At 42.1% G+C, this 20,703-nt stretch overlaps 2 protein-coding genes across 8 annotated transcripts; both read right to left on the bottom strand.

Moving 5' to 3' along the window:
* Nucleotides 1-527: 527 nt before the first annotated feature.
* On the bottom strand, nucleotides 528-2,913 carry LOC108001214 (sodium channel protein Nach-like). 2 transcript variants are annotated; one of them, XM_017062119.3, is made up of 9 exons: nucleotides 2,550-2,913; nucleotides 2,265-2,481; nucleotides 1,930-2,187; nucleotides 1,691-1,841; nucleotides 1,524-1,601; nucleotides 1,232-1,459; nucleotides 976-1,142; nucleotides 814-917; nucleotides 528-734 (listed from the first exon to the last, which is right to left on the bottom strand). In XM_017062119.3, exons 1-9 carry the CDS (start codon nucleotides 2,911-2,913, stop codon nucleotides 598-600), a joined length of 1,704 nt encoding a protein of 567 aa, XP_016917608.2. In that variant the 3' UTR covers nucleotides 528-597. The 2 variants fall into 2 exon arrangements, with proteins under 2 accessions (XP_016917608.2, XP_061936970.1); XM_062080986.1 differs by lacking the exon at nucleotides 814-917.
* A 228-nt stretch (nucleotides 2,914-3,141) lies between these two features.
* Nucleotides 3,142-13,854, bottom strand: LOC108001215 (cAMP-dependent protein kinase catalytic subunit PRKX). Of its 6 annotated transcripts, none has more exons than XM_062080987.1 (8): nucleotides 13,130-13,852; nucleotides 11,953-12,259; nucleotides 11,723-11,856; nucleotides 7,321-11,610; nucleotides 5,234-5,396; nucleotides 4,591-4,854; nucleotides 3,904-4,234; nucleotides 3,142-3,808 (listed from the first exon to the last, which is right to left on the bottom strand). In XM_062080987.1, the coding sequence occupies exons 4-8, from the start codon at nucleotides 7,409-7,411 to the stop codon at nucleotides 3,662-3,664; spliced, it is 996 nt and encodes a 331-aa protein (XP_061936971.1). In that variant the 5' UTR covers nucleotides 7,412-11,610; nucleotides 11,723-11,856; nucleotides 11,953-12,259; nucleotides 13,130-13,852; the 3' UTR covers nucleotides 3,142-3,661. The 6 variants fall into 6 exon arrangements, with proteins under 6 accessions (XP_061936971.1, XP_061936972.1, XP_016917610.1 ...); XM_062080988.1 differs by having other exon boundaries at nucleotides 11,967-12,259; XM_017062121.3 differs by having other exon boundaries at nucleotides 5,586-11,610; nucleotides 11,953-13,854.
* Between the last annotated feature and the right edge of the window lie 6,849 nt (nucleotides 13,855-20,703).

The following is a 20,703-nucleotide window of genomic DNA, read 5'->3' as shown; positions in this document are numbered from 1 at the left end:
CTTTCAAACAACGCAAAAGCGTTTATGCTATCGCGTTACATGACGAAAATTAATCGCGCGTATAGCGGAGGAAGCGTGACTTCCGGTTTCGACACGGATCGAGACAAATGTATCGGGCCGAGATTCTGATTAATTATCGTTGCTTCTCTAGAAATTCATACAGTATCTGGGTCCGTTTATTAAAAATTCTGTCCAACATCGCGACACACTACTACACGAGGATGAAACTTCAAAGCGGAAACACGGCAGAGAAAATATTTTTACTAGCTGGCGGATGGTAAACGTTGCCTCCGTGGCGTTCCAGTAATCGCTCGAAATAGATCTAATTGCTCCAGATTCTTGCCTGCTGTCTGTGTCAGATTATATTACACAATAGGTTGAGTCTGTGTAACGTTCGATCGAATTATTATTGACCAAGGTCTTGGAAATATCGATAACCCATATATATATATATATATATATATTTGATAGAGCGTAGTTCAGAATGGCGCAATTCGAAGGAAAGAGAAAGGCAACATTGCTGTATCTATAATCTACTAGTGTTATTTATTGAGTGTTTAAATAAACATGTCGATTACTGTTTACAATAGTCAATATTTATGATGTATTTGGATTTCGACTCTTCTGATTCGATTTCAAACTTGCACGAAAAAATAAGTATACGAAATAAACGATTTCTGCGACGCTTAAAAAGCTACATCCAAGGAACAAACTAAAAATTCCACCGACTGATGCTGAAACGTAAATTTGAATTAATTTCACTTGAATTTAATACAAAAACAAATAATAAAAAAAATTGAATATATTCAATACCCAAAAGATAAGTTTCGTTAGCAGCTGATAAGGTTATTGAAACTTGATAAGTTTGTGAATTCATGTAAACGTTAAGAATAGTAGATTTTTGTGACACATTTCTACTGCAAAATAACGCATATTATGAGTATAGTTAATGTAATATTTATGAAATGAACTCACGTGGAACTGGTTTTCATTAGAAATATCGAGTTAGGAAATCCTTCGTAGTTCATATAAGTGCACGGCGTCCTACAGGAACAAGAAATATTTTTGCTTTGGATATTTTTCACGATTCTTATTTTTTTCGCGTTTCTTTGAATACACTGCAGACGATCCAACTCGCAATGCTAAAAATCGATCGGTGTAATTCGTGATTTCGTGAATATAGTAATTTATATTTATATGAATATAGTTTTAACGATAAAATTTTCATTACTTTGATCTTATTGTATTCAGCTACGTTGCTGTAAATAAATGGTAAGCATCCACAATACCGAAGCATGGCCTTTACCCTACAATTCGCATAACAATTCGAATATCCATAGATGGAGAAGTATTCCAAAGTATTTTGATCTTCCGCGATGCATAAAGGAACTAACTGGTTCTCTTTGTTACGATGTTGGAGTCCTTTTGGTTTCTGAATTAATTCCGGTTTAATAGCAATCTGGAATAAATAATTAAAAGAATCAGTGATTCATCGATTCCATTTTTTATATTGAATAGATTACCTTTAATTCATGGTTCGCTTGTAACATGTACATATTACTACTCAATCCTGGAAAATCCATTCTGTCATGTATAACTACCTAATTGCGAAAATAATACAGATAAATTTTATTTGGAATTTCATTTTAGATATCGATTCCGAAATCGAAATTATCATTTTTCCCCGTACCATTATACCATTATTATTCATGGAAAAATTCATAGAATTGTACGAGTCTTTCTCGTCGCTCTGTTGTTGAAATTCTTTATTGATCACAAGTTTCAACCCGCTCTCTGAGCCAAAATCAGCGGATCCTAAAGGTTTTGGTCTTGCTTGACCTCTTTACATTATCGGTAAAGAATAAGAAATATGTATACAAGGAAATAATACAATTTCTCGAACGATTAAAATATTATTGAAATACTTGCTTTTGAGGCCTCATATAACCTTCGAGAAGATAATTAAACGAGCAACACAATCCATAAGAACTATACGAGGTCTTTATCGATTTAGCACAATCTATTCGTTCCGTATTCCATTGACATAACTCGAAGATATCCTCGCAATTTATCAAAATTTTCACGAATTCTACCACTTTCCATTTATTGGCATCCAAAAACGCTTTTAATTTATCCATTTCCTCGAACTCCTTGCTCGTGTACGAATGAGTTATAAGGTGGCCGTATCTACATCAAATTTCACGCAATTTTCATTTCATCGGTATTTTTTTTTTTACAATATTTTTTGCAATTTGTATACATACTTCAATATGTTTAACGCAAATTCTCTGCTCACGTTCTTAGGCAATATCGCGTTTTCCAAAATGGCCAGACGTTTTTGCATAGGAATTGGCATAGTCGGACAGATGGTTACAGCAGGAAAAGGAGCTTTGAATATCGGTTCATCGAAAGTCAATATATACATGTTGGTCGGATTTTCATTATAACGACGTAGAAATTGCATTACCATTAAGCTCAAACCTGAAACGAGACACATATTTAATTCTGTATTATTTTTATGCATTTTATTTCGAAGAAACGATAGATACCAATGAAACAACTGAATATGGTGACACTCCATAAGATCTTTCCAAACGTTCCGACTTCTATATCCGTTTTACCGAAATATTGCAAACCGTGTACGGATGTGCTTTCCAAAAAATCGGTTAAAATGTCCAACGAGGTTGGATTCTTCTTTCCCTTTTTTGGAGAATCGGTTACACGTTTTATAATATTCGGCTTGGTTTCGATCACATTAATTTTACGATCCGACCGTTTTTTTGATATCGAATTATCGTGCTTTTTATCGTAATACAAGAATTCTTGATTCTTACTGTTTGATTTTTTAGACATAGTTATTGGGATTTGCTTTTTGAATTCTCGGTTGCTCGCGTCTTCAGCAATGTTTATCATACTGGTTATTTTTTTGTGTTGAATATTGCGTTTTATTATAACAAGGTTGTATGCTTGTGATTTAAATTATTCAGTAACTATTTTAAAATTTATTAGATCCGTAGGTGGTGTGCATGACGATTGATTTTATCACGAGATTAACGAGATACTACAATACAATTGGATTTGTAGTGTATTCAAGGTTCAAAAAGTTGATACAACGATCGTTTCAAAGACAAGAAGATGAAATTTAAAAAAATTCACGATTTAATTGTGTAATAATCTCTTAAAATGTAACGTACTGTTGCACGATACATTATTACAAATTACAAATACTTTACATTACATTAATTTTTATAAAATTATAATAATTTCTACTAATCATCACTTTTTTTCGTAGAAGGAACATACATCGATATAACGATAAACTTCTCATGAATTTACAATTCATAATCTCGTGGCTCGAAATTATTTTTCCTTGCACTTTTTTTTTATTTACAATGACGAATTTTTTTAAAACAACGAAAAAAAAAATATCTATTCTACTCAGCGAATATAATGAATAAATAAACTACGCACAACGAAAATAATACAAAAAGAGACCGCTATGTACAAAATAAAAAGGAACTCCTGTTTGACCGTTTGCGAAATTTTATACACATCACAATACCGTTAACTCAATGGTTCTAATCTCGACACGGAAGGTTGCAAACGAATTTGCGTCAATGAATGTCTGGCATGGTTCGAACGATTGTCCATGATGTTTCTTTTAGAAATCTTGAAACAGAGCCAGTTGTTCCGGCGGCAATGGAGGCTGAGAACGCCAATCGGTTTCCGGATAATCGTCGAAACAGCTTGGATCTCCTGGTGCTTTCACTCGTGGTCTTATCGGTGGTGTAAGAGCTCTTTGAGGTACCTATTCGTGTAAAATAATAATGCAACGATATATACAAATGACTTTATTCATCTTAATAAAAAAAAAAAAATTATTCTCAATTCGAATTGAATTACCAAAGGCCATTCGACTAATTTGAACCAACGATGCCTTTTCACGTCATCGGCACCTTGCCTCATATTTCCTAGCCTTTTCGTACGATCTGCAATTAAAAGTTTTTTGATCAAATCCTTGGCGATTGGATCCATATGTTTTGGCCATTCTATCCTGCCGCTCAATATCTTCTCGTAGATGCCAAAGGGATTGTCATCGAAAAATGGCGGAAAACCGGCCAACATTTCGTAAATCAGAACACCGAGCGCCCACCAGTCAACTGCCTTATTGTGTCCTTTGCTCTGAATTATTTCTGGCGCCAAATATTCTGGTGTGCCGCACAGAGTCCACGTTCTGCAATCGTGATTTCCGATAATAATTATTCTCTCTATATATATGTACATTACGATTATCACGTTTAATTATCGATAAAATTTCTCATGTGACCGAGCAGTCACGTTGCTGATATCTCGATACAAAAAAAAAAAAAAAAAATAGAAAAAAGAAATCTTCCATAAGAGATATGATCGACGTCAGAAGTATAAATCGTAATTAATGATTCAACTGAATTATTGAATTTATTTACTTGCATTTATTGAATGATATAATCAAGTTCGACGAAATACAACTGCATATTTATCGTTTACCGTTATTGAACATTTTAGAAGTAATATCGTTAAGAAGATAGATTGCTTTAAATACCCGTTTACCTGTCCGTCAGTTTCTTCGAAAATCCGAAATCGGTAATCTTCAAGTGTCCCTGGCTGTCCAACAGAAGATTCTCAGGTTTCAAATCTCTGTAAACTATGTGTTTGCTGTGCAGGTATTCCAACGCACAAACGATTTCGGCCGCGTAGAAGCAGCTGGTGGGCCCGGAAAATCGGCCAGCTGCCCTTAAATAGGAGAAAAGTTCCCCACCAGCAACGAATTCTAACAACATGTATACTCTTGCCTCGTCCCTTCCGCTCCAGAGCCTGAAACCAAACTGAGGCGTTAAAAATAATGGGACAACATTTAGAAGTTTAGAATTTTAGAAACAGAAAATTTTAAATCAAAAAAAAAAAAATAAAAATGGTAGAAAATATATATGTTTTCTTCGCGATCTTTAATGGAACGAGAAGCATGTTTGAATCGTTGATGAGAGATCAGTAAGTATCACTTTCGCAGTTTTTTAGTTACGCTTTCTTTTTCAGAGATACGATTGACCGACAAACTCACAACTTTCTTGATCATACCATACATAGTGTACTTCCTCGCCTTTGAACAGACAATTCCCTTCATCGATCGTTACAACTGACAATGTTACAGCTTGGTCGAGCCGAAAGGAGAAAGGAGAAAGCAAATTTGACTTACATGTTCACGATAAAGGGATGATTGACCTCTTTCAGTACGGTGATCTCGTTCCGTACGTGTTCCACTTGTTTCAATCTGATCACGTCCACCATCGAGAGAATCTTCAAGGCTAGAGGAGTACCTTGATGCCTGCATAATACCACTCTTCCGAAAGTGCCTGTACCTGGTTGTAAACATTCGTTAAGAAAACCTTGATTTTATCAATGAACGATCGCTTATGCATTTTATTCCGTGTGTATCGATCGGCTATTAATAGCCAAGATTATCGATTGCTCGTGATAAAAAATGCGCGTATACACGCGTATATATTCGTTAATTTATACAAGGTAACAGCGGTAAAAAGATAGCTCACACGTGTTATTGATCCATTCCATGCGAGCGTTTAATCATCAACGCTTTCTCTAGTAGCAAAATCCGTGGTACGCGGTCTGTTTAATGCACTTTCCCACGAATGCAGGTGACTAAAGTTGGTCTGCTCAACGTACCACGACCAATTAACGGAACAGTGATGGCTGCCGCCTGCCCCGTGGTCCACGCCGAAATTAACCGGTAAATTGCTGTTCGCATCACAGATGAGGGGCAGACGTTTCGCGTACACAGAGAGTGGTGTCATTATAAATGCGAGAAAATTGGCAGACGATGCGAAATAAGGGGCGCAAAATCGTGTTATATACCCTGTGAAACGATCGCGGTGATTGCCAGCGATAGCTGAAAACAGGTGTCAATGATAGAACGACGAGCTGTTTCCGATGCTTTAAATATTCTTTGCTCGTCCCTCAATTTACGTAATTAAGCGTCTCCGATATTTCTTTCCGACGAAATGAAAAAATAAACGAGAAAAGAGAGAGAGAGAGAGAGAGAGAGAGAGAGAGAGAGAGAGAGAAATATCTCGTTTCCCTCGGAAATTCCGCGACAACTTAATCTTCGATTTCAGCTCCGCTCCAATAACGATTTTCATTTTCATTGTTGTCTAATCGGCATATGCTTCGACGAAATACTCGCATCCTGCATGATTAAACGGGAAGTTCTCGAGTGGAAATATATCAGATCGGAGAAGGTTAATGTTTCAGGTATAACACGGTTCATTCATCACGCGAGTGGGCTATTTCGCTCGAATTACGCGCGCCAGACGCTTCCCCTCGACACGTTGTTTTTCTCCCATATGGACATTGAAGAGAGAAAGAGAGGATTTTGGTGTTCGTCCAAAACTTGTTCTACGTCTCGAAAAAAGCCGCACATCTGTCCCGATCGAGCATCTCTGCTTACTACCAGGGCCAGCTACTATCTCTGGTTTACGAGTTTAATCGCGACCCAGCAAAACCGCGATCAGGCTAAATGGAACGATAAGAGATTGATGCTTTTGCTCCAGAATTTATTTCCTCGACGTTCTCGTTATACGTCATACATCGTGTAATATCTCACTGTCCGGATTATCCACTGATGACCCACAAAAGCCAGACCGTGCGTTGTTGAATTTCACGTGGAAATTAGGGAAGCCCGACAGCGCGTTTAAAACAAGCTTTACGGTCTTTTTACGCTGTCCTACCTAGATTCTTTTACCATCGTGGAATATGTATAAGGTTCTCCTTTCTATTAGACAACGGTTAGTCGTTCGAAGAACGGTTTCACAAGTCACAGCGAAAGAGTGAAAAATCAGCGAAGAAACACCTGCATCTCCGACACCCATTCCGTGTAACTCGAACTTAACGAGCAGTTAAATATACACTTGGTAGCCTCTCACTCTCCAGTGGCCCACTTCCTCGTTTAGAGGGTAGTTCGCCTCGTCTCTGACATTTTACCAACACTCGGCAGCGTGTGACAAATAGCATTTACATCATCCAATTCACTTTAACAAAAACCTGTTCCTCGTCATCATTCGCAAATAATAATAAACGGAGATCGATTGATATTGCTTTCGATGCAATCTCTAGAATAGTTCCGAGTCGAATAGTTGAACAAATTCCTGCGTGTCTAGACAGCATTCTAATCGGGTATCGGACGCATGTACACGAGTAGAAAGTTTTTCTATCGCGTGGCTCGAGAATCGTCAGTGAAAGGTGTCGAGATGAATAGGATCGTGTGCTCACCTATCGTCTTGATGATCTCCAGATCGTCGATGTCGTATCGAGGGGAGTCCTCCTGCGATCCTTCCTCGTCCGACGTCGTATCTCCCGACATGGTTTACGAGCTACTGTCGTCGTTGGTACTGTATATATCGGTGAAAGTTGCCGATTTATTTTCCCTGTGCACACGATGGACACGTGGAAAGAAAGGAAAAGAACCCCGGTTCAACGAATCCGCTCGTCGCTCGAGTATATTCTTAGATCGTGTTGAGATCAATCGATCTCATATTCCGCACTTTTCGATCCTTTGACTTCTGTGATTCGAGTTTTTTTTTCTCCACGAGCGTGAACAAAGTCCACGAGCGGAGTCGCGCGCGAAGCGAGAATTTAATTTTCACGCGCGACAGATGTGCGAATCGGGTGAGCAAGAGTCGCGGTAAACACGAGGGTAAATTGGTCTTTTCATAAAAATTTGCAGGGAACGGAGGCGAGCGAACGCGTACCGGTACATTTATCACACGATCTCCCGCTGTCAACGACCCTCTTTTCTACAGTCGCTTGCTCGGAGCGGTGAAAATGTGTGCGTTGATTTCACAAGTGTCATTTATGGAGAGCGTGTGCGGAGGAAAAAGAGAAGGAGGGAAAATACGAAAAGACGTACGCTTTCCTCGACGTTAAATGTATGCGAGCCGTGTTTTTACGTGACCGGCCGCTGTTTGTTGATTTAAACGGAGTGCACGTGTTGCGTGTGCCGTCACGATCTCGATCCTGCCTCTTTCGAACTGGTCATCCTTGATCGTGCACTGACGAAACGCGGAAAAGAAACGCGATTTACCTCGCGTATTTATATTATTACGCGCCTCTCGATCGCATAGCGGTTCGATGACGTTCGAAGAATTCGCAACGGTTCGTTCGAGGAAAAATAGAAGGGAAGAAAAAAAATAATCAACACGATGAAATCAGCACGTGCGCGAGGAAACGCGTGAAGTTTTCACAAACTGATTCACAGACACCTTATACTATATCCCGTGGCAGGGAATCGTGGATCGCGATCGATCGATGCGGTCCAGCGTCTATCGATGATCTAACGCAGTCCAAAACGGATCAAGGATCGAAACTTATTCGAGGATCCTAGCCCCTTGTCTTCTGTCACATGATCTCTGGTGCGGTTCGAATGCCAAGCAGAACTAAACTGGTCACCGAGGGGACTCAAAAGGCTGTCTATCCTTCTCTTGCCCCTTCTCCCTCCCTCCTTCACCCCTCCATCCCTTTTCACCGTGTTTCTCTCCCACCTCGTATCGTGCCTCCAACGGGAGAACTCTCACTGTGTGAGAGAAACGAGAAACACATCTCTCGTTTGGCCTCACCTCTCTCTTTCTCTTTCTTTCTTCCATTCTTTCTCTTTCTCTCTCCTTACTTCTCTGTAAGCAACGAGAGAGCAGAGAGTGATTTATAAACGGCGATCGCGGAAGATTCGCGGCTGGTCGCGAAGATAAAAGGCGGCGGCATTTAAAAATACGGTCCGCGAGCGTGGAACGAAATCGTGTCGTCATCGTGGACCCCGTTACACAGTTGCGTCAATCCGCCGCGAAATTATAAAATAGTCCTCCTTTCTCCCTCGATTTTCGTTTGCCGCCGATTTGTCGAAAAACGCGAGAAAGAGAGAGAAAGAGAGAGAGAGAGAGAGAGAGAGAGAGAGAGAGAGAGAGAGAGAGAGAGAGAGAGTAACGGACTCGAACGGGTTCACGGATTTTTGTTAAATCGATCTTATGAATCATGGATTCGCGGTAGGACCACGTTGTCTCGGAATTTTTTATATCGGGACCGTGTCATTTTTTACGCGAGAAAAAAATCTGGAAGGGGAAAGTGTGTGGGAAAAGGCGGATTTCTCGTTCCTTGCCAAGCGTGTATCACGGAAATAGTGATGATTCCCGGAATGACCGCGAACATTCAAAATTATCCTTCGGGTCGAGTGCGAACGAGACGTGTAAAAATCCTGAGAGGAGAAACGGCGTTGTTAACGCGTGTGCAACACGTGGATTCTCGAGATGACGCGAAACGATCGCGGACAATCGGCAAATCCGTCGAAAATTCGGCTTATTTTTGAATCTGGCCATAGTCCAGCTAGACTTCGACGTGGACGTTGAACACCGCGACGATGGAGGGTCTCTATCGACTCTGACGGTTCGTTACCTCCTTCACGAATCTTTATACACTCGCCCGACGTATGTATCTTTGAGATCGACCGAATCGTCCCGAATTCGCGCAACACTCGTTCTCGTTCCGTAGGTGTGTCTCGAATTTGGACCGACCTCACTTAGCCTTGACGTGGGTTCCCAATAATCCCACGGATGCGATACGAATTTGTAGTTCTTGTTACGAATAACTTGCAACATATATCCTATAAATAAAGATGATGCCGGTCTTTGATATTTACGTATCTAATAATAATTCGACGTGTTATCGGCAAGCCAGAACGATCCACCGTATCGCGAACGGATCCGATCGATTATGTAATTTTTCTTACCCGTCTGTCGAGATCATTCTTCGTTACAATTCATCTATCGGGATTGAACATCTATCTCGTCTTCGTATTAATTATTCGCTTTAACCTATCATTATGTCCGGAGAACGATACCGCTTACGACGTGTTGTCATTAATAAACCAAAATGCAAATAATAACTTCCGGGAATCTATTTTGCAGAGTCATTCTGTTGCCAACGCTTTGTAATTAGATAAATTCCTCTCCGGATTTACCGGATTTAACGTCGTTTCTAAACGTTATTTCGTTCCGTCTATAACGATCGTTGCAAGTTCTTTTTTATGCGCGAGCGATATCTCGCTCGGGTTAAAAACTATCGACGCAGTTGGAATTTAATTAAACGATCCCCGAGGAAGCGCGATTAGACCGCGAAATATGCGATCACGTGTCGCCTTTTCGTACGTGCGTTTCAATTTTTTCTCTCCCCCCTCTCTCTCTCTCTCTAATTGAAATATCATTTCTTTTTATTCGTACTTATACACCAGAATATTTTTCCCACTGTAATTCTTCTCGCACGGACGGCGTGGATCGGCAATAAAGTCGATGATGTATCTCCTACACGCTTCTGATCTCGCCCGCGTGTCAATATTTATCTTCTTTATTGCCGATAAGTTGAAAAAAAAAAAAAAAGAAGGCGAATGTTCCTGAGAAGATTCGGAAATAATGCAGCAGCGTTTAAAAATTCGGACCGGAGATAAATAGAATTTTGTACCGCGTATTTTCTGCTCGAAAGACGAGACAACGAATATCGTTCTTCGATTATTTTTACATTTTCGCGAAGTTAACGGAACCATCTGGAAACAATGACGGAGAGTTGTTTCGCGAGAGTAATTTCCCCCTGTCCAAGAATCGACACTGACAAGAAAGATCGGACAATTCGGTCCGGCAGAAATATCGTTTACTCGCCAAGGACGGGAAAGTTATAGGCTTTAATGACGTTCGTGCTCGCCCACGACTTCTGGAATCAACTCCGTATTTCTTCGTTTAGAAAATAGGATGTTGTCACGCTCGATCGGCGAATATCGATCGGACGCGCGTTATTTCCTATTTTCTATCGAATATCGGAATATATCTCCGTTCGATTCCTCGACAGATGTTTTCGTTTTATGATCGGTGGTGGTTTAATCCGTTGATCTGATCGCGGTGAAAGGCCACGAGCAAATGACACATTGACCTCGTACGTGATTAAACGTTGCCCGTGCATATGTTATATCTCACGTGTATCTCACAATGCTCGAAAAGGATTCGTCTGCCGTCCATCTTTCCCATTGTTATGGGACCGGCGATGTTACTCACCTGACCATAAAGATAAGTTTCATGAATCATAAAGTTAACCATCCTCTGATGGTGTGGCATGGGCGTGTGTGGGTTGCACACGTACTCGGAAGCGGATGGGCGCGTTCGTGAATAGTTAATTCGGATTATTAACATCCAATAACCTACTTTATCTAAGCATGATATATCGTTATACACATATTCTGATAATCACGTGTTTATGAATTTCTTAAAAAAATGTCGTTTGCTTTGCGAACGCGAGTCAAGCCAATATCCTCCATGTATCGTTCTATCACTGTTATTAATAACAGGTATTACACGCGATGTACAAAACGTATACGACAGCACTTATGTGCGTTTCGAGTGGTTTCCAGGATAGAAGGTGCTACGAGATACATGTTTTGTTTTCAAACATCCACGGCGATCCCACGGCGACTTCCGGTTCCACGATGCGTTTGCTAACTTGCCACGACAATTTTCCGTTGATCGAGCGCGGCTGTAAATATAATTAAATTTCGTAAATTATCATCCTATACGATTTCTTTAATTGCGTGTTATATAGTTTGAACGAAAAGTAAAAATGAAATATAAAAAAAAAAGACGGTTACCTGATACTCATACTGTATACTGCAAATGATTTAATTCTCCATCGTCTCCTTCGATTTTTATATCGAACCACCTTTAATTATATACCGCTTCGTTTGTATGTTGCGTAATGAGGTATATATAAGCTCGTGGAGACCTGTGAAAAAACACGCGATCGCACAATTATGACTGTCGAGAAAAAAAAAAGAAAAAAAAATGTGACTAATAAACCGGGCAATAGTTTCTTTTCGACCTTGATCCTTTTACCCGTGAAATGCGGCGCAGGTGCTTGGCCGAACGATCAGGATGCAACCGGGCCCTATGCTCTGTCTGTCGTCGTCGTGCTGCGAGCCAACTTGAAACCGGAAGCGCCGCTTTCTGCCCTGCTGCCCACGAACAATGAGATCGAAAGATTCTTAGGACGCGAGCACGATCAAACGGGAAGGTGCTTTATCGACATCAAGGATCGAAAATATTCCTTTCAAAGAAGAGGTGAAGATCCTCTGAGGTGAAGAGCAAGTTGCGAATACGCAATTCCTGTTAACAGGAATCCTCGATGCCTGGAAACAGTCCCGATATAAGATATTCCGTATATCTGGTAAAATGCATAACAGTTGAGTCACCTTACCAGCATGTGTAATGACGCGTAGAAAGGAAAAAAAAAAAGAAAAAAAAGAACAATGTTTGTCGTTTACAGAGAAGATTATCGCACGACACCTGCATGAAGATAAGTAACCCCAACTCCAGCTTGGAAAATGGGTTCTAGAATCCATCGATGGTGTGGCCCATTTGTTCGCCCGCTTCTCCATTTGGGGTCTTGGGATCCACGATACGAAAGCAATTAACATTACGAATATCGTTTCGTGTGTCACCCCTATTGATTTCATGTGTGGATGCAGAAAAGATATATATATGTACGTATAATCGCAATACGTTATTTGGCTACTTTCAACGTATAACGTTGGCATCAGGCTCGTCCACGCGATCGATACAAACGTCGGGACACAATGAGAAAATCTTTCACGGCCACTATCGTCACGTGGTTCGCGTATGGTCGGCAACAGGTGTGACGCAACAGGTAATCAAACGTTGCCATTACGATTCGTCCGTTTTATTGGACAGATAGACCTTATTTCGTTACCGGTTTACATTCTGATCGATGACGCGTTCTCGATGTCACGTGTCAAGAATCTCGATGATGGAATTCGACTATCCAATCGATCATTATCCGCGCATCCGATCAAAGAAGAATTCTTCTCTCAAAGATCCATCTCTTTTCATCAAATCGCCTAATCTCGAATCCCTTGTGCGGTATTAGCGCGTTCCCGCTAATAGGATGACCGCGCAAAAACGGGATTCAAATGATATTCCCCGTACGTTTCCCCAACCTTTTCATCGTGGACAATGAAAGAAGGGACGAATGCACTTACTCGGTTGACTCGTGCGACAGGTGTTGCTCGTCGAGTCGCGTCGCGAATCGATCCACGCAGACCCTGGCCGTAGCTTTTTTCTCTGACACTTTCTTCTTTTGCCTGCGCGAGCTGTATTTCCGGTTAGCCACCCGTCTTCGTCTCGTTCCCCTCTTCCACGTGGACAAGCATTTCTCGCTCGACAAATGTGCGCGCCTTCTTCCTCGTATCCCTGTACTATGTTCGCCATCGCGCCGCCTTTTCATCGAGGAAGGTCGCCAAGTCGCCTGTTGCCAAGTCGACGATGTTCGAGCTTTCGTCCACCACGTGCACGCAATCCGAGAAATCAATATAAAACGTTATCATCCCGTTAAAAAAAATCCTTTCTCGCGGTTCTCCTTCAATTAGGCCCCAATTTAATTTTTTTCCCTTCCCGTTATCGTCATTGATTCACGATTTCGAGTCTGATCAATTTCTTCTTCGTCGTCGAGCGATCGAAGAGGTACGCCATTGGCGTACATTAACGATCTGTTATCTCCGTATTGCCTGATTCTTCCCCGGTATTACCACTCTTGTTGATACTGGTTATATACTTGTTACGTAAATGCGTTGGATGATTTCCGGGTATTCCGGTTGTTCGATTACTTCTGACCTGAATCTGACGAAGTTTTTTCTTCTTCTTTATTTCTTTTTTATTTAAAGATTGATAATGATGTTCGATGACGTTCGTGCGTTCCTCGAGGTTATCGCGTTGCATAGCCGGACGCTGTGTATGACACGGGAGCTCCACGGGCCCGTTTCTAAAATCCCCCGTGAATTCTTCCAGTGCCATTTACAGAGTCCAAGCTCTGGTACGTATATCCAGCCTATAAAAAAAAAAACTTCCATTCACAATTAACCGATAACAAACAGGAAAGAAGGATAAACGATTCGCGGAGAACGAGAAAACGAGTATCTCTTCAACCGTGTTTGAAGATCGATGACCGATACATGTTCGATTACCCGATATTGTATATTATTCGTATATCGTTCGATTCGCATCGTGGAATTATTAATTAATTCACGATTGCGAAAGAGCAATTTCGATCGAAAAAGAAGAACGTAGGAATGGAAAAAGAAACGAATTCTTTGCAAATAATTCACAGCTTGCCCATTGTGTATAGCGTGTTTCTTTCTCTCTTCTTGCCTCTTCCGTCACGGAACAACGATTCTTCCCGGAAGTCGTGTCCGCTGTATCTGCCGCGGCCTGCCACGATTTGTTCGCCAAGCGTTCACCACCGCTCTCGTCCTTCGAATCCACCGATTTCCCACCGTTTCTCCACTCCCTCTCTCGCCCCCCTACGAATTTTCGATTTACCACCACCGTTGCTTCCTAACTATTGTTCTTTCCTGGAATTCGACAAGCTTCTTCTCTCTCTCTCTATGTTCCAATTTTTTTCTCTATTTCTCTTCTTTCCGCGAGGAGCCACGATTTCTCACGGTTACGCAGCTCGTAAAAAAAAAAAAAAAAAGAAAAAGAAGAAGAAGAAAAAAAAGGAAAAGAAGCATATCGAGGTCAATAGCGGATAATGCACTGTCACCGCGCTAAACAATCGATTATGAATGGTCCGGGAAGGTTCATTGTGAAACTTATTACGAGGCTAGATTAAACCGGACACAATCGAGTCTTGTCGGGAATCGTAGCTTTCGTTTTGTGCGTTTTTTCTCCTTTTCTTTCACCATCCCTTCTCCCCCTCTCGCGCGATTGCGTGCCGATTCAGTGGAAACGTGGCTTAATTTACAAACATTAATTCGATCAAGAGAACGGCTTCCAGTGATTTATTATAAAGATGGAACGGTCTGGTATGCAAGGGAACCCGGCCGCCGTGTTTTCCCGTCTGGTTCTCACGATTCGAATCTTCTCAGTGCACCGTGTATATACATATACATATATATATATATATATATATATACACATTCATATATATGTATATATACATACACACATATATATGTATATATATAATATATATATATATATATATATATATATATATATATATATATATATATATATATATATACACCTGCCATTCTTCAACAACTATCTGCAAGTCTCCTCTCAGTTCTCAAGCCGCTCTTCCGGTCATGCTATCATTCCGGTTCTCACGGCTGGGTTCGAAACATCGGGACATGCCGTGGAAAATAATAGTCCTTTCCTGACTATATGTCTAAAACCACGCTCCATGGTGTTTATATTCACCGCGTTCTATCTAAGACGAAACGTGGTAATTAGAATCGGACAGATGTGTGTTTCGCATAGTGGAAAACACAATTCTATTCTCGAAATCTTAAGGAGTGTAGAAATTACGAAAGATAATCTTTTATTTGCTTGTGGCTGTGGTTTTCTATCATCTCGAAACCGAGGAAAATGTGACAAAGTGTGTCGCATTGCTTTGAATTATCGATAATTTTCAAACGCACTGTACGATATATTTTTACGATTTTTTCTCCGCTACGCGTTTACTACAAGCTTTGTCAGATATGCAATGATTTACTATGTTTTGTTCAGCCTTTTATATTTCGAATGGTACATTTTTTTCTATTCGAAATACAACGCGTTACTTTGATTCCCCCCCTCTCTCTCTCTCTTTCTCTATTTCTTTCTCTTTCTCTCCGATTTCTTTTTCATTATTGGAAGAACGTTTAATTGGTTCGAGAAACACAACGTGTACGAGTTGTAATCGTTCCAATAGGTGATCGTATTCGAGACGAAACTAAACTTTTCTTATGTGTCAGGTTGTTCATAATGAAGATCGGTTCCCGTGACTGAAAGCAAATAAGGAAAAGCTGTAATAAATACGTGTTCGAAACTGGTTATACGCTACAGTCGTGTAGAAAACTGCCGGTTTCACTTGGTACCTCTATCTTTCAACCCGTTCCCAAGAGAATATCCTGGCTTCCCGCCGATGTTTTTGCCCACGGAAGGAAGAATTTTTCGAGAGATTCCACACGCCTTTCTCTCTCTCTCTCTCTCTAATTTGATTCTATTCCCCCACCTGAAGAGGATCAATTTCGATCGATCTTGAATCTTCCTCCATCGCGATCTCTCTTCTTACCAACTGTTCCTCGACGAGTTTTGCAATCAAACAGACCCGCAAACGAGAGAAACAACAAACCGTGATACCATTTAGCGGTTCGAACGTTGCGGTTCTCTTCAAATAGGTCAAACGTTGATCTCAACTTCTGTCTTCGGATGCGGCCGATTCGCGAGAGGCTCGCGCGGATTTGACCCCAAGTCCCTTCCACGTTTCCCGATTGACGCCATGAATCGAATCGACGGCACGTTAAGGAGGGATGGAGGGAGGGGAGGGAGGGGAAGGGGGAGGAGGGAGAGGGAAGGAGGGAGGGAAAAGAAAAAAAAAATATACACGACATCGCGGCCGATAATAACGGCGTGAAATATGCAGTCGAAGCGTTCGCGTGCGTTTTCTTGTCCGACGGTCACGCGTGCTGTTTACTGCATTACACACTTGCGTTGCGTTCCTTTACTGACCTTCGTCAAACTGCAGCGTTTCTTATTCGTAGTTATTTTCCGTCGTGCATTGCGTAACGCTTACAAAACGTTACACGGCGAACAGCGTGTACCGCGATGTGGACCCATGCTAATTCAACGATGATGCGGCTTCCGTATGATAATCCGTGGAATGCCAATGTCGTCACGCTTTCGAGCGTGAATAAAAACGAGGAAAAATGGAATAGGATTTTTCTTTCGTTCGATTTCTTATCGAGCGAATCTTATTATCGATGAGCGAGAATGGGATGGGAGAAGGAAAAGAAACAAAGAGGAAGGGGGGGAGAGCGAGAGAGAAATGGATACTGAAAAGAGTGAGAAGAAAAGATAAAACGAAGAATATAGAAAATAAAAGAGAGAGAGAGAGAGAGAGAGAAAAAGGTGAGAGCGTGTCCGAGGACAGTTGGACGCCATGACGGGGAAGATTTGTGGCGTGATGGCGAGGATAATTTGGGGCGAGAAAATGAGACAGTGAAAAAGAAAGGGCACGGGCGATTTAGCGGGGAGGAACCAGGACGAGGATGATGAAAGAGAGCGGCAGCTCGAAAACAATAAAATACCAAACAAGCCTGAAATCGCGCTGGATAACTTCGTGGCTCGCGACTTTCGAAACCATATTAAATCATGACATAGATTCGCTCCTCGAGAAACCGTGGCCGTACGTGTTACGTGGGTGAATTCTTGCCAGGTGATAAATCGATAGATCGCCGAGTTCTATGCATTCCGGGATACGCTTCGCGTGAAAGCTAACGCGAGCCGATATGCAAATACCGGTTATATACTATCGATTTCTTCATTAGTCACGATGCGAGTTGTGCGATCGATCGTAATTAACGAGCGTGCGTTAAATCTTATTCGATCTTATACCGTTCAATACAAACGTGATGAATGATATAACGATGGAGGGAGAGAGAGAGAAGGAAAAAGAGAGAGGGAGGGAAAGAGAGGGAGAGAGAGAAGAAAACGTTTCGATCGAAATGAATCGCTCGGCTCGTACGATTTCTTCACATTTCGATCGGTTTCGCGAACGATCGCGAAATGTTTAAGATCATTTTGATCACGTTAATCGTTTCGATTCTCGATCGTGTTGCGCAATCGTTGAGCGCGGCGATGTTTTTCGTGGAGAGGTCGGAGCCGGAGGAATAACGGTGACCGTAGCCGAGGACAGTGACCCGATGAAAATCTTGGGTACATAAGAAAGAGAAACCGTTGAGAACGTGCTCCCATCGCTCCTACCAGAACAAAATAGATTTCACCGGTGATCGTTCCTATCGATAAAAAGCTCGCGACATTTAACTCGACGTTGAACGCGGGAACGGTAAACGATCGTTTCCAAGCAATAATATTTCGATAGAAAAATGCTAGTCGATAAGAGACGGTGATTAATTCCGTATCAAACGGTTAATTGAACGTAATCTTCGTATATTTATAGTTTGTCATGACGTCGGACTTTATAAGATTTTTCGATCGACATCGAGTGGATAATATTCTGCTTTAATAAAGATTTACGGTACCATTTTCCCTCGAATATCGCGAGATAAATAAAATTTAACGAATAATAAAAAGGATAGATTTTCGAGATGGATACCTGCGAAACGATAATTCCCAATATCTGTGTACCTCTGTGGTCGAAAGAGGATTATACTCGGTACCGATCATTATTGGTAACGATCTCTTCCACCATACCTTCCTCACTGACCGTGGTAATACCTTCTTCCAAAGAGTGGCATCAATATTTCACTGTGTTGTCCAGTTTCCAACGTCCACATTCCCTGTTTCCTTCACGCGTTGTATTTTCTCCAACGTTGAACGTAGAACCCGGGAGACAATGTATTACATACGGAACACGACTCGTTCGTATTCCAATCGTTCCATGCTCCGATCCAGCAAAATGAGTCACCACGAGACGATATATTTTCTCCTTTCCGATGAAAACATCACGCGTATACGCGAGGATGAAGCAGCAGCAACGGAAGAAGAAGACCGCGACCAAGAGATTAAGTAGAAAAGAAGAAGAAGAAGAAGAAGAAGAAGAGGAAAAAGAAGAAGAAGAAATAGTATAAGAAGAAATGAAGGGAAGAGAGGGGTTATGGTAGAGAGTTGGGCAAGGAAGAAGATCGGCGGTTACGTGCGTACGTAGAAAGGAAAAAACGAGGCAGAGAGGAGGCTTTTAAAGTCGTAGGAGCCGCAGCCGGGAGGACTCCGCGAACCGGTTGCTCGAAGTGACGTGAGTGAACTGAGGCTGCAGGCTGGCAGGTAACGCCAGGTAAACTCCAGCCGACCTGCGATACACACGCAAGAGAAGGAAGGTGGCTGGCTGGTCGAGTGGCTGGGTGGCTACGCCGAGCCAGCCAGCCGTAGAGACAGTCAGCTCAGTCAGTCGACCTGGGGAGTCAGCCAGCGGCCCCTGCGGCCGCAGGAACGAGCCACAGGTGAGGGACGTGGTGGAGAGGATCGGTATTTCGATGGGTAGGGGCTGGAGGGGAATGGCGGAGGAGCCAGAACGAACGGAGGGGAAGGAAAAAGAAGGTGGGAGAGGAACGAAGGAGAGAGAAAGAGAGAGCGAGAGAGAGAGAGAGAGAGAGAGAGAAGTGTTGGTGGTGTTGTGTGTGACTCAGCCTCGGAATGAGCGAATAGGCCAATAGCATAGCGAAAACCTGTAACCTGTGTGCGCGCGGGATACGTACACACGTACAGAGTGATCGAGAAATAAGGGCCCGAGTATGGTTTTCCGGTGAACCGGCGCGGATGATCGAATGGCGCCGATGTTTGGGGCACGTGGCACTGGCCCGTTCGCTTTTCGTCAAACCGTTCTCTCCTCCTTCCTCCCCTCCTCTTTTTTCTCTTCCTTTTTCTCTCTTCTTCCTTCCTTCCTTCCTTCCTTCCTTTCTTCCTTTTTTCTTTTATTTCGTCAACGTCATTTTTCGCCGACGACCAGGAGGACTGGTTGCGAAGCCTTTCTACTCACACGACGAGGAAGGAAAGAAGAGTTTATTTTAGAGAGATCTTCCGGGCACGACGTGGTTCCCACGCACAAGTGGATTTTCGTTTTCTTTTTTTTATCTAATTGAGAGAGGATTTGCGTCGTATCGAAGGTACGGTATTAATAACGCGGACGATTTACGCGGTACCGATGATTTCACGTGCACCGAACCGTAATGCGTTGCCGCTCCACCGATTCCATCCTCGTAGCTCGTGGGAATGCATTTCCACGGTTTATTTAACGATGCCCACCCCGCGCGTTTACGTTCCCAATAAAATGTCGATCGCGTGATTGAACAGCGTTTCCCCCTTCCCGTCAAACGTTTCGCAAATCACACCAGCTGCCTTAAAATCACCGCGACATCATCCTTTGACAAATTTTTCGGTAAATCTTACCACTTGTACGCCATTTACAAGTCCATCGATCGAAGAAAAATTATCCCGATGATCCGGATAAATCCGGGAGGAATTGATTCGCGCACGATTCAAGAGTCACCCAGTATATCAGAGACTAACTATACCTGAATCCAACAGAGCGTGACTTTTCACGTGTAGTCGTGGTGGAGTGGGGCATGATCGTAAGCCGGCGTAGAGTAAGATAGACTTTGATAGAATTTACACGGTGGCTTCGAAGAGCCAAGAACCTCTGCGATGCAAAGACCGCGATGGACACGGATTGCGACAGGCAATCCTTCATTTTTTTTCTCTCTCTCTCTCTCTCTCTCTCTCTCTCTCTCTCTCTCCCTCTCTCTTTTTCTCCCTTATAACTCGTGTCCTTCTGGGGACTTTGTCGTTTCGCCTCGGTCATTTATCCGGACACTAGCGACTCCCATCGTGGCTGTATCCTTTCGTGCACGATGTTATTATTCAGCGTTAAAAGGACTTCCATTAAATGTCCCGAAACAGATACGACCACGTACGCCACATTCGACTCATCCTTCTCGATTCTATTCCCGAGGTTTTACCAAATTACCAACACAGTAATTACCAACCTTGTAATTAACCAACGTGGCAAGAATTATTCCTTTCTCGGCTCGCAAACGGCCAATGATAAATAATC

The sequence above is a fragment of the Apis cerana genome, linkage group LG10, assembly GCF_029169275.1.
Source record: "Apis cerana isolate GH-2021 linkage group LG10, AcerK_1.0, whole genome shotgun sequence".
In the NCBI taxonomy this organism is placed as follows: Eukaryota; Metazoa; Arthropoda; class Insecta; order Hymenoptera; family Apidae; genus Apis; species Apis cerana.
The sequence above is the reverse complement of the archived record's forward strand: the minus strand, read 5'-3'. Positions and strand labels throughout refer to the sequence as shown.

What these genes read in the sequence shown, in the direction of transcription:
- LOC108001215 (XM_017062120.3), bottom strand. Translation starts at nt 7,411, where the DNA reads ATGTCGGGAGATACGACGTCGGACGAGGAAGGATCGCAGGAGGACTCC. An exon ending in GGAGATCATCAAGACGATAG is followed by an intron (nt 5,397 to 7,320) that starts GTGAGCACACGA and finishes GTTTACAACCAG; the next exon opens with GTACAGGCACTTTCGGAAGA. An exon ending in TCGAAGAAACTGACGGACAG is followed by an intron (nt 4,235 to 4,590) that starts GTAAACGGGTAT and finishes TCACGATTGCAG; the next exon opens with AACGTGGACTCTGTGCGGCA.
- LOC108001214 (XM_017062119.3), bottom strand. Translation starts at nt 2,913, where the DNA reads ATGATAAACATTGCTGAAGACGCGAGCAACCGAGAATTCAAAAAGCAA. An exon ending in CATATTCAGTTGTTTCATTG is followed by an intron (nt 2,482 to 2,549) that starts GTATCTATCGTT and finishes GTCTCGTTTCAG; the next exon opens with GTTTGAGCTTAATGGTAATG. An exon ending in GGTTATATGAGGCCTCAAAA is followed by an intron (nt 1,842 to 1,929) that starts GCAAGTATTTCA and finishes GATAATGTAAAG; the next exon opens with AGGTCAAGCAAGACCAAAAC.